General features: G+C 37.2%; 1 protein-coding gene across 3 annotated transcripts in view; it reads left to right on the top strand.

Moving 5' to 3' along the window:
* RTN3 (reticulon 3) overlaps positions 1–19,590 on the top strand; it is a 57,726-nt gene that overhangs the window by 21,955 nt on the left and 16,181 nt on the right. The window contains exon 3 of one of the 3 annotated variants that reach the window (XM_035701737.2): positions 1,880–4,237. The exons of the other annotated variants lie outside the window; for them this stretch is intronic. Within the exon in view, the coding sequence (XP_035557630.1) occupies positions 1,880–4,237 (2,358 nt within the window). The remainder of the gene's footprint in view (positions 1–1,879; positions 4,238–19,590) is intronic. 3 annotated transcript variants of the gene reach the window in all.

Raw genomic sequence — 19,590 nt, 5'->3', positions numbered from 1 at the left:
GCAGGCTCAATGCAGGAAGCCTGATGTGGGATTCCATTCCGGGACTCTGGGATCATGCCCTGAGCCAAAGTCAGATGCTTAACCGCTGAGCCACCCAGGTGTCCCAGTTTTGAACCTTTTAATCTATAATGCTGAGCTTCATTTACATTGTCTCCTTAATCTGGTGTTGAGTGCTATATAGTGATACTGTATTATACTATATAATGATAAATGCAAGTCATTTTTACTACATTAGAAGTAAATGTGAATTACAGCTTCAAATATTTTCTGTCCCCCTAGTACAGTACAGTTTGTACCACCAGACTGTTACTGTTTTTCCTCAATTTAAAAGACTTTTTCCCCAATGCCCAGATTACAGTTAAACTATCCTAAAGGTCAGATCCTATTACATGAAATTTCAGTGATATGTTGAAATAGAGGAACTTTATCTGGCATTTGGAAACATTTTGTAATAGTGGAATTTTATTTGTTGCAGTAGGATATTTAATTTTTATTTCTTTTAAGCTTTCTAAAATGATTTTGAATAAAGTCACAATTTTGCTTCTATTCAACTTTTTTTTTTTTTTTAAGATTTTATTTATTTATTAATGAGAGAGGCAGAGACACAGGCAGAGGGAGAAGCAGGCTTCATGCAGGAAGCCTGATGCTGGACTCAATCCCAGGACTCCAGGATCATGCCTTGGGCCGAAGACAGGCACTAAACTGCTGAGCCACCTAGGGATCCCCCATATTATTCAACTTCTCACATGAAAAAGAATATAAGCTGAATAGAAGTAATCCCAAAGGTTTTTCTCTTTCACAAATTCACAGTTACTCATTCACGCTCAAGACAGTGCTGTCCTGAGCCTGCTTAGGTCTCATCTACCAAACTGAATCTTTGATTCATACATTTGGAACTATTTATTTAAGACCTACCTTGTTCTAACTCCAGAGATAACAGCACTTATCCTTTGGAAGGTTGTTTTGATCTTTTCTTCAGTAAAAACTTGCTAGATTGGAAAGATGGGAAACAATGTGATAAATCGCTGGCTGCTGTGGTATTAATGATTAATAACATTTAATTAATGTATTACTTTTAGAATAATATTTTCTGTTTTAAAAAGATTTCTGGAGTTAACTCTTCTTAACCAAAGAACAAACAAAACCCCACCAGTTTACACAGTTCAGTGTTGATTAAACTGGCAAGTTGGTGCAAGAGATTCTGGAGCAGGCCAACTATTTCATACTCCAGTTTAAAATGAGGCCATCTGTACCTGAGACCAATCTTCCCTGTGGATAGAATAAAATAATTCTAGTCTGATTTTTAGGCTCGGGGGGATCCACTATATCTCCTGAGAATCAGAACTGTAATCACTTTTTTTCCCTTTTCAAATTGTCAAACTATAATAGTGGATTTGTAGAAGCTTTGTGTACCAAATTATACAGCCTATAGCTGAGAATATATCAATACTTCATAATACTGAGTGGTTTTGTATGGATTACATTGGATAGCTCTACCAAAAATACAGAGGGAAAGAAACTTCCCTAGATTTTATGTTTTACCTTTACAATGGAAAAAGTAGACTGAAAAATATTTGTCCTGAAAAATTTTTGTCATCTGCAATTTGTAGCATGATACAGCTTTTCTGTTCACTCTTGGCACTTTTATGCATGTTTTATAGGATAACTGTTTTTTTTTTTTTTTTTTTTTTTTTTTTTTTTTTTTTTTTTTTTTTTTTTTTTATAGGATAACTGTTGATCGTTGTTTTGTTGTGTGTGTGTACATCCTGTGTGTATATATATGTAACTTGGAAAATGAAAAGCATGCTGCTTGGCCTGACTAGCTAATGTGTGATTGTACCTGGTAAACAAACTTTTTTCTTTCAAATTCTGACTATAGAGGGATTGAGCTCTCTTTGCTCTGATGAGCCACCTTCAGAAACTATGACTTCCTCCCTTTTTTCGTCTTCTGAAATGCTTAACACTGACCTTACAGTACTGCATGGAGAAAAAAGCAAAGTGTTAGGCAGCCAGCCTATTTTAGCCAATGAAGGAAAAGAATATTTGGCTCTCCTAGATGTGAAAAAGATGGAAAAGCCTCAAGGAACCAGTAAAGACATAGCATATTCCCAAGTTTCTATTGCAGAAGTTCAGTGTAACCACCCTTCTGTTCCAGCCAGTATCCCAGATCATCCTGCTTTTTTCTCAAAGGAAGTTGGTCTAATGAAACAGCAAATAAATAAAGATCAAGAGTCCAGGAACCCAAATGAGGTACCAAGTACAGATGATAAAACTGGCTTGGATGCTGATGACAAGTTTACTTTGCTAACAGCCCAGAAACCACTAACCCAGCAGCCCAAGGCAGAAGGCATTTGTACATATTCCTTATCCCCATCTGAAGGTTCAGGAGGTGGTATTGTTGAAAAGGATTCCCCTGAGTCACCATTTGAAGTAATTATTGACAAAGAAGCATTTGACAAAGAATTTAAAGATGCATATAAGGAGAGCACAAATGATTTTGGTAGTTGGGCAATGCATATTGATAGAGAATCACCTGCAGACCTTTTAGAGTCTAATGACAAAGTATTTCCACTGAGAAGTAAAGAGGCAGGGCGTTACCCAGCCTGTGTGTTATTCACTAGACAGTTTTCACACACAACTGCAGCATTGGAAGAAGTGTCTAGGTGTGTGAATGATATGCATAACTTTACTAATGAAATATTGACTTGGGATTTGGTTCCCCAAGTGAAAGAAGAGAGCAATAAGTCTAACTGCATCACAAAAACTGCAGGACTTGATATGAGTGAGTATAATTCAGAAATCCCAGTTGTAAATCTTAAAACGAACACTTACCAGAAAATTCCTGTATGTTCTATTAATGGGAGCACTCCGGTCATTAAATCAGCAGGTGGTTGGGCACAGGCGTCTCTCCCACAAGAAAATGCTATCATTGAAATACCTGTGCCAGACTATCTCGATTCCACAAAGGAAATCAGTATCAAAGGTGTGGGAGGCAATGTGCAGAAACAAGACAACACACTTGCAGAGTTACCTGGATCTCCATGTGAGAAAGGTGTCTCTTTGGGTTCTGGAGTGGCCGCTGTGAAAGTGGTCTTACCTGATGGCAGCCTGAAAGGTGAGATGAACTGGCAGAGCTCTATATTAGGAGAAGCCACAGAGGCTGATAGTTCTGGTGAGTCTGATGACACAGTAATAGAGGACATCACAGCCAATATTTCATTTGAAAGGAACAAAATTCAAGCTGAAAAATCTGTTTCCATTCCAAGTGCTATTGTAAAAAGAGATGAAAGAGAAATTGAAGAGATTTTCATTTGCAATAGGGAAAATAAAACATCTGAAGACTCTGAAGGGCCAGTCAAAAAAAGCTCTGAGGCAGCACAAGTTCAGCCTGATATTCTTGAAAGGAGTCCAACTGGTGAGGCCACATGTTCACAAGTACCTGACATGAATGTCATGTCAGAAGATGTGGAACAGTCAGGTAGTATGAGTGAAGTTGCTTCTGAAAAGCCTGTTGCAGCTGAAAACCCCAAACTTCCTTCAGCTCTGTCTTCAGGTGTTCTTAAGGAGACAGAATTCTCACCAAATGCGACAACCTCTGCCTGTTTGGAGTCATTACATGAAAAAAGTGTTAAAGATGCAGATGATTCTTCCCCAGAGGACCTGATAGCAGCCTTTACAGAAACCAGAGAGAAAGGAATTGTAGAAAAAGGTACAGGAAATGCCTTTCAGGCAACATCAGAGACTACAGACTTTAAAACAACTCTTGCTGTGGAAGTCTTGCATGAAAATGAGTCAGGTGGTTCTGAAATTAAAGACATAAATAGCAAACACACTGAACAAAGCAAAGAAACCAATGGAATTGCGGTTCTGGATGTTTTCCCTGCCCAGGGTACTCCAACAGCATCTCTTGACTTAGAACAGGAACAGCTCACAATCAAAGCTCTTAAGGAACTGAGTGAAAGAAAGGTTGAGAAGTCAGCTTCTGTACAGGATAATGTAGAATCTCCTCCTGAAGAAATACTCAAGCAGGCTTTCACATGTGATCCAGAATCATCTTGGCTTCAGAGATCATATGATGTCCTAGAACACACAGAAGTTAATATTGGATCTGATCTTGAGATTCCCAAGAAGCCCGCAATTAGAGAAACTACTACTAGGGTAGATATTATTTCGCAGCTTAGTAAGACTGAAGTGATAAACAAGCAAGTTCTAGCAAGACTTCTCACAGACTTCTCAGGTAATCATTTACATTAGCAATACTGCATGTGATTAATTCTGCTTGATTGATTACTTATTAGAGTCATTTTTCTAAGTCTTTGACTTTATATCACCAAAATTATGGCTAGAACAAAAACACTGCATAATGGGGAAAGGTAGAATATTTTTTCATGGTTGTCTGATTTGGTTTTCTTATACAAATATTTCCCAAAATGGTAAATCAATATTCTCCTTAAAATATTTTTTTGCTCCAGCTTTTTTCTCCTTTCTTTACAGGTTGGCCTTAGAGCAATTGCTATGTTGCTACATTAAGAATATCATTAGGCATTTATTTATTTACAAAGCTTATTTTTGGGGCACCTGCATGGCTCAGTTGGTTAAGCAGCTGCCTTTGGCTCAGGTCATGATCCCAGGTTTCTGGATTGAGCCCCACAGGGTTCTGGATTGAGCAGGGAGCCTGCTTCTCCCTTTTTCTCACAAATAAATAAATAAAATCTTAAAAAAAATAACAAAGCTTATTTTTAAATCTCCATAATAGGAGCATTGCTGGCGGTTAGGTTTTTTGCTGTGGGCCTTGTGAAATCTATTTAGCAATCAAAGATAAAGGAATTCCTGCTGGGAATGACAGCATATGAAACTTTTAATTAATGTGATCTTATACTAGAGAGATTTTATGCTCTGAAAGTAGGTAACCAGTATTGTAGTACTGTTTTGTGAGTATTGCTTCAGAGAACTCATTCATTCTTCTACTTTGGACCTTATTTAATACTCTTTGGACCAAAATTTATTATGTGATACTAATTGTCTTCTATTTATGTAAATGATTACTGTTCTTGCAATCAGCCTTCAATTAAATTACTTCAAATGCTGTCTGTTCTGAGATCTTGGAAGGTATAAGAAGAAAGGGTATTTAAAGCCTTCCAAAAGGAAACCCCGTTTACTATATGGTCACTCTTAGTTACTATGCAGAGATCTGTGGTTTTCCAAACTTATGTGACAGTAGATTCCTTTTTCAGATGTCATATACCAGAGTTACGGTATTTAAAATAAAAATAAGACTTTCTTGGGATCCCTGGGTGGCGCAGTGGTTTAGCGCCTGCCTTTGGCCCAGGGCGCGATCCTGGAGACCCAGGATCGAATCCCACGTCGGGCTCCCGGTGCATGGAGCCTGCTTCTCCCTCTGCCTGTGTCTCTGCCTCTCTCTCTCTCTCTCTCTCTCTGTGTGACTATCATAAATAAATTAAAAAAAAAAAAAAAGACTTTCTTGTTGGGATAAACTTACAAATGTGATTATATCACTTCCTTTTTCTTCCTTTTTTTTTTTTTTTTGGTAAGCATTTTATTATGTACAGAATGATGGGGAGGTCCAGCCCTTAGCAGCCACTTTCCTGTCCTGGTGGCAGCCAGAACACTGGTCAGCTCCTCTTGCTGGGGTGCCTCTCAAAAGGAGTGAAACCACACACCTCTCAGATCTTGTCCTGCACTAGTTTGATGTGCTTGGTTAGGTGCCCATGCCAGCAGCAGTGCCTTGGCTTGCTCATGTTCTTGGTCTCCTTGTGACCCTTGTTGAGGTCCACCACCATGGGTTCTGCAGAACCAAGGCTGCTTGCTCTCCAGCTGTGGCAGAAAGGCATCATTTACTTTTTATTTCCTTACTGAAGACCACAGACAGACTACTTGGCCTTTCTAAATTTTAATCTTTAAAATAGAGATAATTGTGCTTACCTTATAATAATATTGTGGGGATTAAATGTAGACATGCAGGTAATGCAGTGCTTAGCATATAATATTCATTTAGCACAAAGTACAGGACCTGGCATGTAGTAGATACTGGATAATTATTTGTAATTGTTAAGTGAATGAATTGTTCAGTATCAGTGAAAACATCGAGACTGTTTTATGAACTTTTTGAAGTGGCAGTTAAGGATAGCTGTTATACTCAATAATGTTGCTGAACTTGGATTAAGGAGTGCTAAATTTTCGTTATTGCTTTTACAGCATCTAGAAGGCTTTGGATAATTAAGTTATGTCACCTTTTCGGTCCTCAGTTTCCTTATCTGTAAAGTGAGGATGTTGAAGGAGATGATCTTCAATATCATTTTAATAATATGATTCTCTGATATATTCTAGGTTTCTTTATGAGTTGTCATAATTCTTACAGGTTGTTCTTTTGAGTGGTAAGCATATGGGAATGAAACTACAAGAATTTCAGTGTCTAATTTTGGCAAATTCCTGCTTTAGTGTGACCTTAGATAACTCACCTAACTGGTTTGGCATGTTCCTTTGTTAATATGGTAATAATTATTTTGCCCTGCTTCATAGTGTTGTAGTAAACAAAGTACTGTGTAAATACTAATCCTTAGTAATTCCTCACTGAGTTATTTAATTTATTGTGAGAGGTGAAAAGGACTATGGAAATTTAGGATACTTGTCACTGGCCACATTCTATGATTAGTAGACATTTTTAGATGCTATAAAGACCAATATAGGAGCACCTGAGTGGCTTAGTGGTTAAGCCTTTGCCTTTGGCTCAAGTCATGGTCCCAGAGTCCTGGGATTGAGTCCACATTGGGCTTCCCATGGGGGAGCCTGCTTCTCCTTCTGCCTGTGTGTCTCTGCCTCTGTGTGTCTTTCATGAATAATTAAAAAAAAAAAAAAAAAAAAAACACAGTATAATTAGACCAAGAAGCTAAAAGGTCTTCTTTGCAGGCTTCAAAATAGAAAACTTTTTAAAATTGTCTTACTTTATGAATAAATCTTCTAAAATATGACTACTTCAGCAAAATACATCAGTCTCTAGTTCTAAGTAGTATATCGGAATAGTCTTCCCTTTAAAGTAAAATCAGTTCTGTAATTATGTTCTGCCTGAAATTGTTGGGGAAAATAGGCAAAAGAAACCATGGAAAATATTAATGGTATTTTACATTTCTTTTGCTATTTTATGGTACATTGTGTACAAGTTACTAATGAAGTGTGTCATTTCCTTTACGAGGATATTATAGTTCAGTAAAAATGGGTATGACCTATAGTATAACTAATCATTTAGGGAAAATTTAGATCCCTGCTCATATACCTAATTGGGTGAGGACAGGTTTTTGGATTTTCGTATCTAGATTGTTAAGAAGGCAAGGAAATAGGCATATATATATGTATTTAGAGAGAGTTCTAGAAGAGAGAGAGCATCTTAAGCCAGCTCCATGCCCAGCATAGAGCCTGTTGCAGGGCTCAGTTTCATGACCCCGAGATGACAACAGAGCCAAAATCAAGTGTCAAATACTTAACTGAGCCACCCAGGCACCCCTACAAAGGTGTTTTTTGTAACAGTGTTTAAAATATTGGCATATGTCTCAGTGTCTTATGACCTTTCTGTGCAGTTGAATATTCAGCCATTGGAGTTGTTACAGGTTTGTGGGGTTTTTTAAGAAACGGAAAAATACAGAAAAGTACAAAAAGACATACTCATATTTTTACATGTAGAATTAACTTCTGCGAATTAGCATTAATGGCCATATTTGCTTCTAAAGAACCCTTTGATTACCACCTGACCCACTTACTCCCTTCTTCTCTTACCCAGAGGTAAACACCATTGTGGACCTTATAAATCTTTCCAGCTTGGTTTTTTTGTTGTTGTTGTTATTGTTGTTGCTTTGTTTTGTTTTGTTTTGTTTTGTTTTCCAGCTTGTTTTAAATGTATGCATATGGAGTATTGTTTTGTGTTTTCAAACCTTTATGAATATTACCATCTTTGTTACATAAATTGTTTCATTTGACATTAGGCTTTTTTAACTCTTTCCATATTGAATACATAAAATTTGAAATGAATAATGTATTCATTTTAACAGCTATACTACAATCCATTTTATCTTTGTTATTTCCCTTTTGATTAGGATGTGGGTTATTTTCCATTTTTACTCTTACAGTGTTGAAGTTAACATCTTTGTACTTGTCTGGTTTTACACATATACAGATATTTCTCTAGGGTCAGAGTGCCACTGCTTATCAGTTTAACTTTTTGGTTTGTGCATTATTTTTCTAGTTATTGTCAATTTGCCATCAAAGTTGGAGTCCTGTTGTTAGGTGAAAATGTTTACAATTTTTTTTAATTTACATAATCTCTACACCCAGTGTGGGGCTTGAATTTAAGATCCCAGGATCAAGAGTTCACACACTGTACTGACTCAGCCAGCTAGGCACCCCCAAGTGTTCATAATTTATTAATAAATAATGTATTCTTGAACACCTGGCAGAGTTTTTGTTATATAGTGCATGATTACAGTAGAAAAACACAAGTTAGAAAAGAAAGTATTCAGAGTAATTATGAAAAGTAAATCTAAGGGGGCCTGGGTGGCTCAGTCAGTTGAGTGTCTGACTCTGGATTTTGGCTCAGATCATGATCCTCAGAGTCATGAAATTGAACCCCACATTGAGCTCCATGCTAAGCACAGAGTCCACTTAAGATCCTCTCTCTTTCTGCCCCTTCCCCTACTCATACACACAGGTTCCCTCTCTTTAAAAAAAGAAAAGGGAATCCATATTGGGGCGCCTCACTGGCTTAGAACATGTGACTTTTGATCGTCAGGTCATGAGTTTGAGCCCCATGTTGATGTAGAATTACTTAAAACTTAAAAACATTTTATTTTAGATATATCTATATACCCACATACCGTGAAGCTGAAGTAAATCTTTAAAAAATAACATCACACTGGTTTTTCTTGCAGTATGATCAAATAGGCTTTATTGGAACTGACCTTTCTGCATATAACTATATATTCTGGACAAAATTGGAAAAAACAAAAAGACCTGAAGGCACTGGAAAATGAACAAAAGCAGGCAGATATTCTGAAAATGAGCTGATGCTTTTAAGAAGAGACAGCATGGAATATGTTTTCCATTTTAACTGCTTGTAGCCAGGTGACAGGCTGAAGTTGGCACCTGACAAGTTGGCTAAAAATTGTAAGGAAATACAAGAGGACAGAATTTGGGTCAGCCACAGCCATTCAACTACTGGAAAGGGTTGGAGGAATCCTGGAAAAAAGAGATCCAGAGAGTGAGAGCCTAAAATTCTGTGTACGTACTCTCTATATACGTCTCTTTTTAATCTTTGAACTACACACGTGCATGGAAGACTATGCGCAGCTCAGCTAAAGAGAAAAGAAGTGAACTAAGATTTGAGATGTTGCCCAAGAGGCAAGAGATTGCATTTGGGTCCAGCCAAATTTAACTGCATAATGAAACAAATGATAGTACCTCCAAAGGAATATAACAGAGTCCAGAGACTGTACAATATTCACAGTGTCCAAGATACAATATGAAACCATACATTTTAAAAACCAGGAAGATATGAACCAGACTGAAGAAAAAAAGACAACCAACAGAAACTAACTTCATTTGTTAGAATTGGGAAGCGGGTTTTAAGGCAGCTATTATAATGAAATAAAGGAAAATGCACTTGCATTGAATGAAAAGAAAGGAAATCTCAATTGAGAAATAGAAACAAAAAAAGAGCCAAGTGGAAATTCTAGAACCATAAAGTACAGCAGTTGAAAATAAAATTCACTGAGCGGCGTTAACATCAGTGTAAAGTACAGCAGCTAAAATTATAATTCACCAAGTGGCCTTAACAGGAAAATGGAGATCACAAAGGGAAGAGTCAGTGAACTTGATGATTGATAGATGATGAGCAGAAAATTATCCAACCCAAAGAACAGAAAGAACAGTGTATTACTGAACTTGAGGGACCTTTGGGACATAATTATAAGATCTAACTAATATAATTGGAAGTTTCACAAGGAGAGGAGATGAGAGACAGAAGAAGAATATATTTGAAGATAAAGTAGAAAAAATTTTCAGACTCTAAAAAACATTTGCTAATTAAAGAAGCCTAATGATACATATTTAGGATAAGGAAAAGGAAAAAACATACCTTGGTACAGGTGTCAGGGGTCCCTAAGATGACCTTCAGGCCCAGTGATTTGCTAGAAAGACTAGAATGAAAGACTAGAATGCTAGAAAGCATTCATAAAGTATTACACTAAGGGTTACTAGTTTCTTGCAGCAAAAGGACATATCAGAGTTGGCAAAGGAGAAAGGCATGTGGGATAAAGTCCAGGAGAAACCAGGTGCAAGCTTCCAGGTGTCTAGTGGAGTCACACAGGGATGCTCTTAATTTTCCCATCATTGACGTGACAGCATGTGCAGTGTTGCCAACAAGAGAAGCTTACTCAGTGCTTGGTGTCTAGAATGCCACACAGTGCCCACGACTGACCTCAGCTACTCAGACCCCAAAGCAAAAGCAGATGTTCTCCATAAATCATATTTTTTTAAAGACTTTATTTATTTATTCATGATAGACACAGAGAGAGAGAGAGAGGCAGAGACACAGGCAGAGAGAGAAACAGGCTCCATGCAGGGAGCCCGATATGGGACTTGATTCTGGGTCTCCAGGATAACATCCCAGGCTGAAGCACTAAACCACTGGGCCACTGGGGATGCCCGTAAATCATATTGTTATGATAAGCTTACCTGGTCACCCTGGTACAGCATCGCTCAAGTCAAGCATGCAAAAACACCAGCCGGAATATTCCAGGAGCTCACAGTTCATCTCCTAGGAGCCAGCCAAGGGCCGGTCCTAAAGACAGACCTACCTTTGGCCAGTGTAAGGTTTGAGCATTTCAGGCCTATGAGTTAACCCTTTCCTACACAGTATTATAGTCAAATTACTGAAGCCAAAGATGAGGAGAAAATATTAAAAGTAGCTAAAGAACAATGACCTATAAAAGGGAATGGTAGTTGTAATTGTAGTTGTAAGCGCTTGCTTCTTACCAGATACCACAAATGCCAGAAGACTGAAATAACATAAAGTGCCAAATGGGGAGAAACCTCAACCCAGATTTCTCTATTCAACAAAAATACCCTGCAGGAATAAAGGCAAAATAAAGACATTATTAGATAAAAGAAAAATGAGAATTTGTCACCAAGAGATCTACACTATAAGAAACACTAAAGGAAGTTCTTCAGATTAAAGGGAGTTGACACCAGATAGAAACTCAGACCTTCAGGAAGGAATGAAGAGCTTTAGAAATACTAAATACCTGAAACAATATTAAAGATTTATTTTTTCAGAATTCCTGGCTGGCTCAGTCAGTAGAGCATGTGACTCTTGATCTTGTGGTTGTGAGTTCAAGCCCCACATTGGGTGTAGAGCTTATTTTTAAAAGGGAGGGTACTTGGGTGGCTCAGTGGGTTAAATTCTTGGTTTCAGCTCATGTCTTGAACTCAGTGTCCTGAGATGGAGCCCTGCATCAGGCTCCACGATGAGTATGGAGCCCACTTAAGATCATCTTCATCTCCATCTCCCCCCCCCCCAATCCCACTCACGTGCTCTCTCTCGTGCATGCGTGCGTTCTCTCTCTGTCTCCTTTCTCTTCTCTCTCTCTAAAGACAGGGGGAGACTTAAGTCAACCATATTCAATACATTAGTGGACTACCCACTACAATCAATAGAGTGGAAGACTGCGTAAAACTGCAGACCCAACCATATGCTGACTATAAAAGGTGCACGTTAAAGACAAGTAAAAAGTAAATGGATGGAAAAATATATAAAATGAATTCTATAAAAAATACATAAACGAATACCATGCAAAAGTTAAGTATAAGACAACAAAGGATGTTACCACCAATGAAAAATGATGTGTTGTCATAAGAGGTCTCAAGATATCTTCATAGTCAAATGTATATGTGCCTAATAACAGCTTCAAAATACATGAAGCAAAATTTTACAGAATTAAGGAAAGAAGTAGGCAATTCTAAAAGCATAGTTGGAGATTTTAATACCTCTTTCTCATCAATTGATAGACCAACACACACACACACAGATCTGAGCACCACAATCAGCCACTTTGCCCTAGATGATATTTATAGAGCACTATCATACAATGGCAGGATACATACTCTTGCAGTTAGACAGGAAATATATTTACCAATGTAGACAATATACTAGACCATTAAAAAAACAGTAAATTTAAAAGATTGAAAACATACAAAATATGTTCTAAGACCATAATGAAATTAAATTTTAAAGCAATGAAAATAAAATACCTAAGAAAATTCCTAAGCATTTGGAAATTAAGCAAGATACTTTCACATAATTTGTAGCTCAAAGAAGAAATCTCAAAAAAAATTGTTAAAGTTGTAATTAAACTGAATAACAGTGAAAATACAGTATACCATACTTTTGGAATGCAGTGCTAAAAGGGAAATTTATAGCTCTGAATGCTTATATTAAAAGGAAAAATACCTATATTCAGTGATTTATGGTTTCAACTTAAGAACTTAGAAAAATAGGCACCTGGCTAGTTCAATCAGTAGAGCATGCAGCTCTTGATCTTGGAATTGTAAATTGGAACTTCGTGTTGGGTGTAGAGATTACTTAAAAACACAGTCTTTTAAAAAAAACAAGTAACAATTTTCAAAAACTAGAGCAAAATAAACCCAGAATGAGTAGAACAAAATACTAAAAATAAGAGCAGGAATTGATGGAATAAAAACCAAAATTAACAAGGCCAAAACTTGCTAACTAGAAACGATCAACAAAATTGATTTCTTGGACTGATCAAGAAGAAAGCCAGATTACCAATATCAAGCATGAAAAAAGGAGTTACCACTTGAGATCCCACCGGTATTTAAAGGATAACAATATCATGAACAACTTTATGCGTTTATCAACTTAGATGAAATGGACAGACTGACTCCTTGAAAAATACAACTTATTGAAACTAACACAATTTCTATTAAATTCATTATAAAAATCTCACACAAAAAAGTTCAGGTCCAAAGGTTTTACTGGCACTCTTTCAAGCATTTAAGGAAAAAGGAGAGAACACTTCTCAGCTGTCAGGTATGTAGTAATACTTAAACTGGACAAAGACATTGCAAAAAAAAAAAAAATTATAGATTGATACCCCCCTTGAACACAATAAAATTAGGAATCCTTCACAAAATATTAGCAAATCAAATCTGGCCATGTAGCTAAAGGTTAATGCACCATGAATAAGTACAGTTTGTTCCAGGAATACAAGCTTGTTCTAAGACTGCAGAATCAGTTAACATAATTCACCACATTAATATAACAGAAAAACTGTGATTGTTTCAATCAGTATAGAGAAGGCATTTGAAAAAGCTCAACATCCTTTTTCTGATAAAAATTTTCAGCAAACTAGGAAGAGAAGGTAATCTCCTCAATCTAGTAAATGACATCTATTGAAAACTCCGCTATCACACTTACTGCCAAAATATTGAGCTCTTTCCCCTTGAGATTGGGTATAAGTCAGGATTGTTCATTCACTACTTGTATTCAACATTGCACTGTAGGTGCTATCACTGAATTACAAGAGATAGAAATAAAAGGAATAAAAATCGGAAAAGAAGTTGTTAAATGGTCTTAGTTTGCAGTTGACATGATTGTTTAGATAGAAAATCCTAAGGAATTTATAAAACAGCTACCAGGACTACTAAATGGATTTAGCAGGGTTATAGGATATTAGATTAGTGCACAAAACTCAGTTTGGTTATGTACTGGCAGCAAATAGAAAGTGAAATTTTTAAAAAATTATTTTCCTTACTAAAATAGTAGAAGGAGATGACTTATTGTACACATGTTACACTCAGCTACAAATGAAAACAGAATTAGTCCTGAAAGTCATAAGTATGGGCAAAAGACCAAAAAGGACTGTTTTTGTATGAGCAAGGTGGGTCTCTCATAGGTAGTCATGATCAGATGGCAAGGATACTCAAGATCCATTGAATCAAGCTCTAGAAAGTAGGCATGCAGTCTAACAAATTGTGCCTGTATCCCTGGCCTCTAGCTTTCCTTATTTCTACTCCTGTGGCTTCCACTACACAAGCCAGTGGTTTATTTGGACCTCTGCCTCATCTTCTTTTAAGCTTCAGCCTACACATGTGTTTCTTCCTCCACTTGGCTCTCTTGGCACAGAGGTTTCTAAGAAGATGGTGCTAGAACTAAGGGAGACCAGAAAATGAAATTCTAAAACAATAGCATCAAAAGCCCTAAGATAGGAATAAATTGAACAACAACAAAAAATGTTCAAGTCTTCTATACTCAAAACTGCAAAGAGAAGCTTAAGAACTAAGAGGAAAGCTATGCTGTGTTTATGGACTGGATGCCTTATTATTGTTAAGATGTCAGTCCTACCCAGATTCATCATCAATGGATTCAGTTCAAAATCCCAAAGGATTTTTTTCTATAGAAATTGGTAGGCTCCTTCTAAAATGTCTATGGAAATACACACAACCTAGAAAATCCAAAGCAATTTTGGAAAAAAAGCTGGAGGACTTGGAATACTCACTTCAAGACCCTATAAAACGTAATAAAGATGTTGTACTTGCAGAGGAGTCAACAAATAGGTCTAAGAAACAAAGAATTCAGAAACAACTTACCACAAATTTAGAAACTTAAATCAACACTTTGGTTACCTCATAGTTTTCATGGATTGGAAACTCTGGGCACAGGTTAGCTAAAATAAAGTGTGCTCTGGAAACACCAGGTATGAACAGGATTGTGATCTTATCTGAGACGAGGGGTTCCCTTCACAGATTGTTGGCAGAGTTCAATTCCTGGAGGTTGTACAACTAGATCCCGTTTTCTTGCTTGCTGGCTATGGGCTGGGGATCATACTTAGCTCATAGTTTCATGGACCTCTCCTAACATGGTAGATTACTTCAAAACTATCAGAGGAGAATTCCTCTCCAGTCCACTACCAGATCTTTTTTTTTTTTTTTTTTAAGTCTTTTTTTTTTTTTAATTCATGAGAGAGAGGGAGGCAGACACACAGGCAGAGGGAGACGTAGGCTCCATGCAGGGAGCCCGATATGGGACTAGATCCCGGGTCTCCAGGATCAGGCCCCAGGCCAAAGGCAGGCGCTAAACCCGCTGAGCCACTCAGGCATCCCTCCACTACCAGATCTTAACGTAACAGATACAAACACAAAAGTGACTACTGTCTCATCATACTCACAGATTCTGCTCACATTGCGGGCAGGAGAAAAGTTTTTTGTTTGTTTGTTTTTTAGGCGAAAGTATTATACAGGACCTGTACACCCAGGCCAAGAGCCTCAGGAACCATCTTAGCATTCTGCCTTCCACAGTCCCTACTTCACACAATATGCAAAAATTAATTTAAAATGGATTGGAGGGCAGCCCTGGTGGCACAGCGGTTTAGCGCTGCCTGCTGCCCGGGCTGTGATCCTTGAGACCCAGGATCGAGTCCCACATCGGGCTGTCTGCATGGAGCCTGCTTCTCCCTCTGCCTGTGTCTCTGCCTCTCTCTCTCTCTCTCATGAATAAATACATAAAATCTTCAAAAAAAAATGGAGTGGAGACCTGAACATAAAAATTAAAACTTTTAGAAGAAAGCATAGGATATCTTCATGAATTGTAAAATAAAAGTCTTTTACACCATAGAATGTACTGGCCATAAAATAAAAACTTGATAAATTAGACTTCATCAAAATGAAAACCTGCTCATTAAAAGATGCCATCAATAGCCAAAGCATTGACCAGGAAAAAGTATTTTCAAAACATGTCTGATGAAGGACTAGCATCTAGGAAATACTAAAAACATTTCAGCAATAAAAGGAAAACAACACAATAAACTGAGCCAAAAAGATTCTTACATTTCACAAAAGGAGATACACGAATAACCAGCAATCCAATAAAAATGTGTTTAACATGGGGAGTCTTCCCAGAATTAAAATAAGACATTACTGCATATCTACCCAAATGACTGAAATGGACAACTGAAACGCTCATAAATTTTTGGTAAGAATGTATATGTACTTCAGAGAAAGATTGGTCAGTTTCTTTAGCAAACTAAACCTGAAGCTACCTTGTAACCCCATTATGGAAAAATGAAAATGTGTTCATACAAAAACTTGTTCATAGCAGTTTTAATCATCACAGCTCAAAACTGGAACTAGTCATCCACCAGTAAGGGAATATGGAACCTGCGATACAGCTAGTTACCTTTTGATACTTGGGGCAATATGGATGATTCTCAGGAATTATGCCAAGTGAAAGAAGCAGTACAAACAACTCACACTGCATGATTCCACTTAGGTGAAATCCTAGAACAAGAAAACTGGTCTATGTAGGAAAAAGAATCAAAGCAGTCACCTACTATCCCAAGAGTAGGGTATTCCTGTGAAACCCTCTATGAGCCAAAATGGAAAGCTTTCCAAAAGTTCACATTAAGCCACTTTGCTTTTACAAAAGATCTACATTAGTATGGTCATGCCTTTTTTTTTTTTTTTTTTTTCATGGCTTTTTTCATAACAGCAAAAATCCTCTTTGGATTTCTTTCAGTAGGCAGAAATCGGTACTAATGTAGGTCTTCCGTAAAAGCACAGTGGCTTAATGTGAACCTTCGGAAAGCAGAGGATACCTGTATAGTAAAACGTCAATAGATAGTTGTCATGGTCACACAGCAATGCAGATGTGCTTAGCATCACTGAATTGAATACTTAAAAATGGTTAAGATGGTAAATTTTATGTGTATTTTACCATCATAAAAAGTAAACGTAAGATTTATAAAATCTAGTGTTTATATGGGTGTTCATTCTGAACTCTTTTCAACTTTGCAGTATGTTGGAAAATAAAGCAGAGGGAAGAGACAAGCTGTTCCAGTTACTAATTAGATTTTTATTGTTTCCATGGGGGAAAGAGCTGCTAGGGAAATGGAGAGAATAAGATCTTAAAAGTCAAAGGTATATGTATGACCTTACGCTTTACTTTTAAAATTTCTTTTGCTTATTACTGATAAAAATTTTAGAGATTGCCAGCTTTTTTAGAAGAAGAGAATTTTATGTCACATACTGTTGGAAGGAAGTCTGAAGCCACAGCCCTACCCGTATTGCTTACCAGATCATCAAAGAAGTATACAAGTCCAAGTATATCAATAACTATAGCAGAAATAGAGTGCCATAACCTGACTAACATGGAAGGTAAAATTAGAAATAAATGTGTACAAAAAGCATAAATTACTTTTTAAATTTTATTTGGCTTTCACTATTAGCAATTAACTAGTGCTCTGTTTAATTTTAGATTGGATCTCATGTCTTCTGCAGACTTCAGTTCAGACTTTTCTTAATTGGAGAATTTAATATTTATCCTACATGTGCAAAGAACCAGCCAGATCTAGAAGGGAAAAAGGGATAGAAAACTAAAGCCAGAGTTTTGGGTCAATCCCATCATGATTTAGTACTGCATTTATTATCTTTAATTATATTCTTTAGATAACTAAGTTCAGAATTTCACATTTTCAGATCTGCCTAGCCATTTTGTTGTGGAGAGGTAGTCCGTGCCATTTTGTTTTGTGTGCTTTATAAATCTGAAATCCAGGGCAAAAGGGACTGTTAGGCAATTTTAATGAACGAAAAACTATTTTTTCTTGATAGTCTCAGATGAGTGCTAGTTTAAAAGGGATTCCTACAAATTTCTGTGGCCCACTGCCAGGTACATTCATGGCCAAAAGGGTGTGCATTTGTCTTTGACAGTACAGCTTTTGTGTTCTGCAGTGATCTTTCTGTGCCTTTTTGAAGGGAATGCCTTTGGTTAGGGTAAATCTGTAGCAGAACAGACTATTAACCCATTTCAGCAGTCACAAAATTTGAATCTGAATATATAAACACATTATCCAGTATCTTTTATGACTCAAAATGTGGCTGCTTTTATTATGAGCTATTAATGTAAAAATAACCAGAGAATAATCAGTGTGAAAACACGTATTTTTCTTTACATAAATAATTGTTTATTAAAAAAAAACTTAACTGCATGTTTCCCCTTTATTAATAAAATTTCCCTTTTATGGTCATAAGGCCTGGCTTTTTTTTTTTTTTCCTCCTATTCACATTTACATTTTCTTAGAGGGACCGGTGGGTGGCTTAGCAGTAGAGCATCTGTCTGTCTTTGGCCCAGGGCATGATCCTGGAGTCTTGGATCAAGTCCCACATTGGTCTCACTGCCTGTGACTCTGCCCCTCTCTATGTCTCTCTCATGAATAAATAAAATCTTTATTAAAATTTTTTTCTTAGAGATGTATATTACAAATTTTGAAAAACTAATGAATATAGAATAAGTTCTACAGACTATTGAATTCTCTTGAGTTGTAGATATATTCTCTCCTTTTTTAAAAAGATTTTATTTATTCATTTGATAGAGCACAAGGGAGGGGTGGGGAGGGGCAGAGGAAGAGAGTTAAGTAGACTGCCTGCTGAGCTGAATCCCAGGACCCTGGGATCATGATGACCTGAGCTAAAGGCAGATGCTTAACTGAGCCACCCAGGCAACCTGAGTTTGGAAATTTATTCTTAAAAATGAAGTCAAAGTTGATTAACTGCTAAAACCTAAAATTTCATATACATTTATTCCTTTTCAGAATGAGCATTTCAACAACATTTCTTTTCTTCCTTGGAGGTGTATACTTTGGAGAGTAGTCAGTTGACCTTTGAAAATGACTGAAGTTAGAGTCAAACCAGGAGCTCTCCCTAAACTTAGTAATAGAAATCAATAGGTAGGGGGATCCCTGGATGGCTCAGTGGTTTAGTGCCTGCCTTCAGCCCAGGGCATGGTCCTTGAGTCCCATATCAGGCTTCCTGCATGGAGCCTGCTTCTCTCTCTGCCTATGTCTCTGCCCTCTCTCTCTCTGTGTCTATCATGAATAAATAAATAAAATTTTTTAAAAAATCAATAGGTAGGGACTCAACAAGATTTACTGATGTTCTCACTTGGATGGACTGGTTCCAGTTACTTTTTCCTTAGCTTCGAGCTCGCCATTGGATGTGTTAGTGCTCTCTTCTGGCATAAGGAAGGTACTGCAGCTGGCATCCTTAAATAATACGGGCAAGAGACCGATGTCCTATTAAGTTTTTGGGTTTTTTTTAAGATTTTATTTATTTATTCATGAGAGAGAGAGAGAGAGAGAGAGAGGCAGAGACACAGGCAGAGGGAGAAGCAGGCTCCATGCAGGGAGCCCGACGTGGGACTCAATCCCAGGTCTCCAGGATCAGGCGCTGGCTGAAGGCTGCGCTAAACCGCTGAGCCACCTGGGCTGCCCTTAAAATCAAACTAATATGATCACATTACAGAATATTTGATAAAAGGGAGAAGTCACTCATAATTTTACCTACAATATAACCACCCTTGGTGAATACAGACATTCTTTGTCAAATGCTTCATCTGCCATTAGCAAAATAAATTAACTGAGCAGTGAAGTTAATATATTTACTTAGTTATAAAAAGATTACATTGTGTATTGAAATGGATTCTAAGAAAATGTAAGCATAATTCATACAGCACAA

Source organism: Canis lupus, chromosome 18, assembly GCF_003254725.2.
Source record: "Canis lupus dingo isolate Sandy chromosome 18, ASM325472v2, whole genome shotgun sequence".
Lineage (NCBI taxonomy): Eukaryota > Metazoa > Chordata > Mammalia > Carnivora > Canidae > Canis > Canis lupus.
Note: the sequence above shows the minus strand (reverse complement) of the source record. Positions and strands in the feature narration are given on the sequence as shown.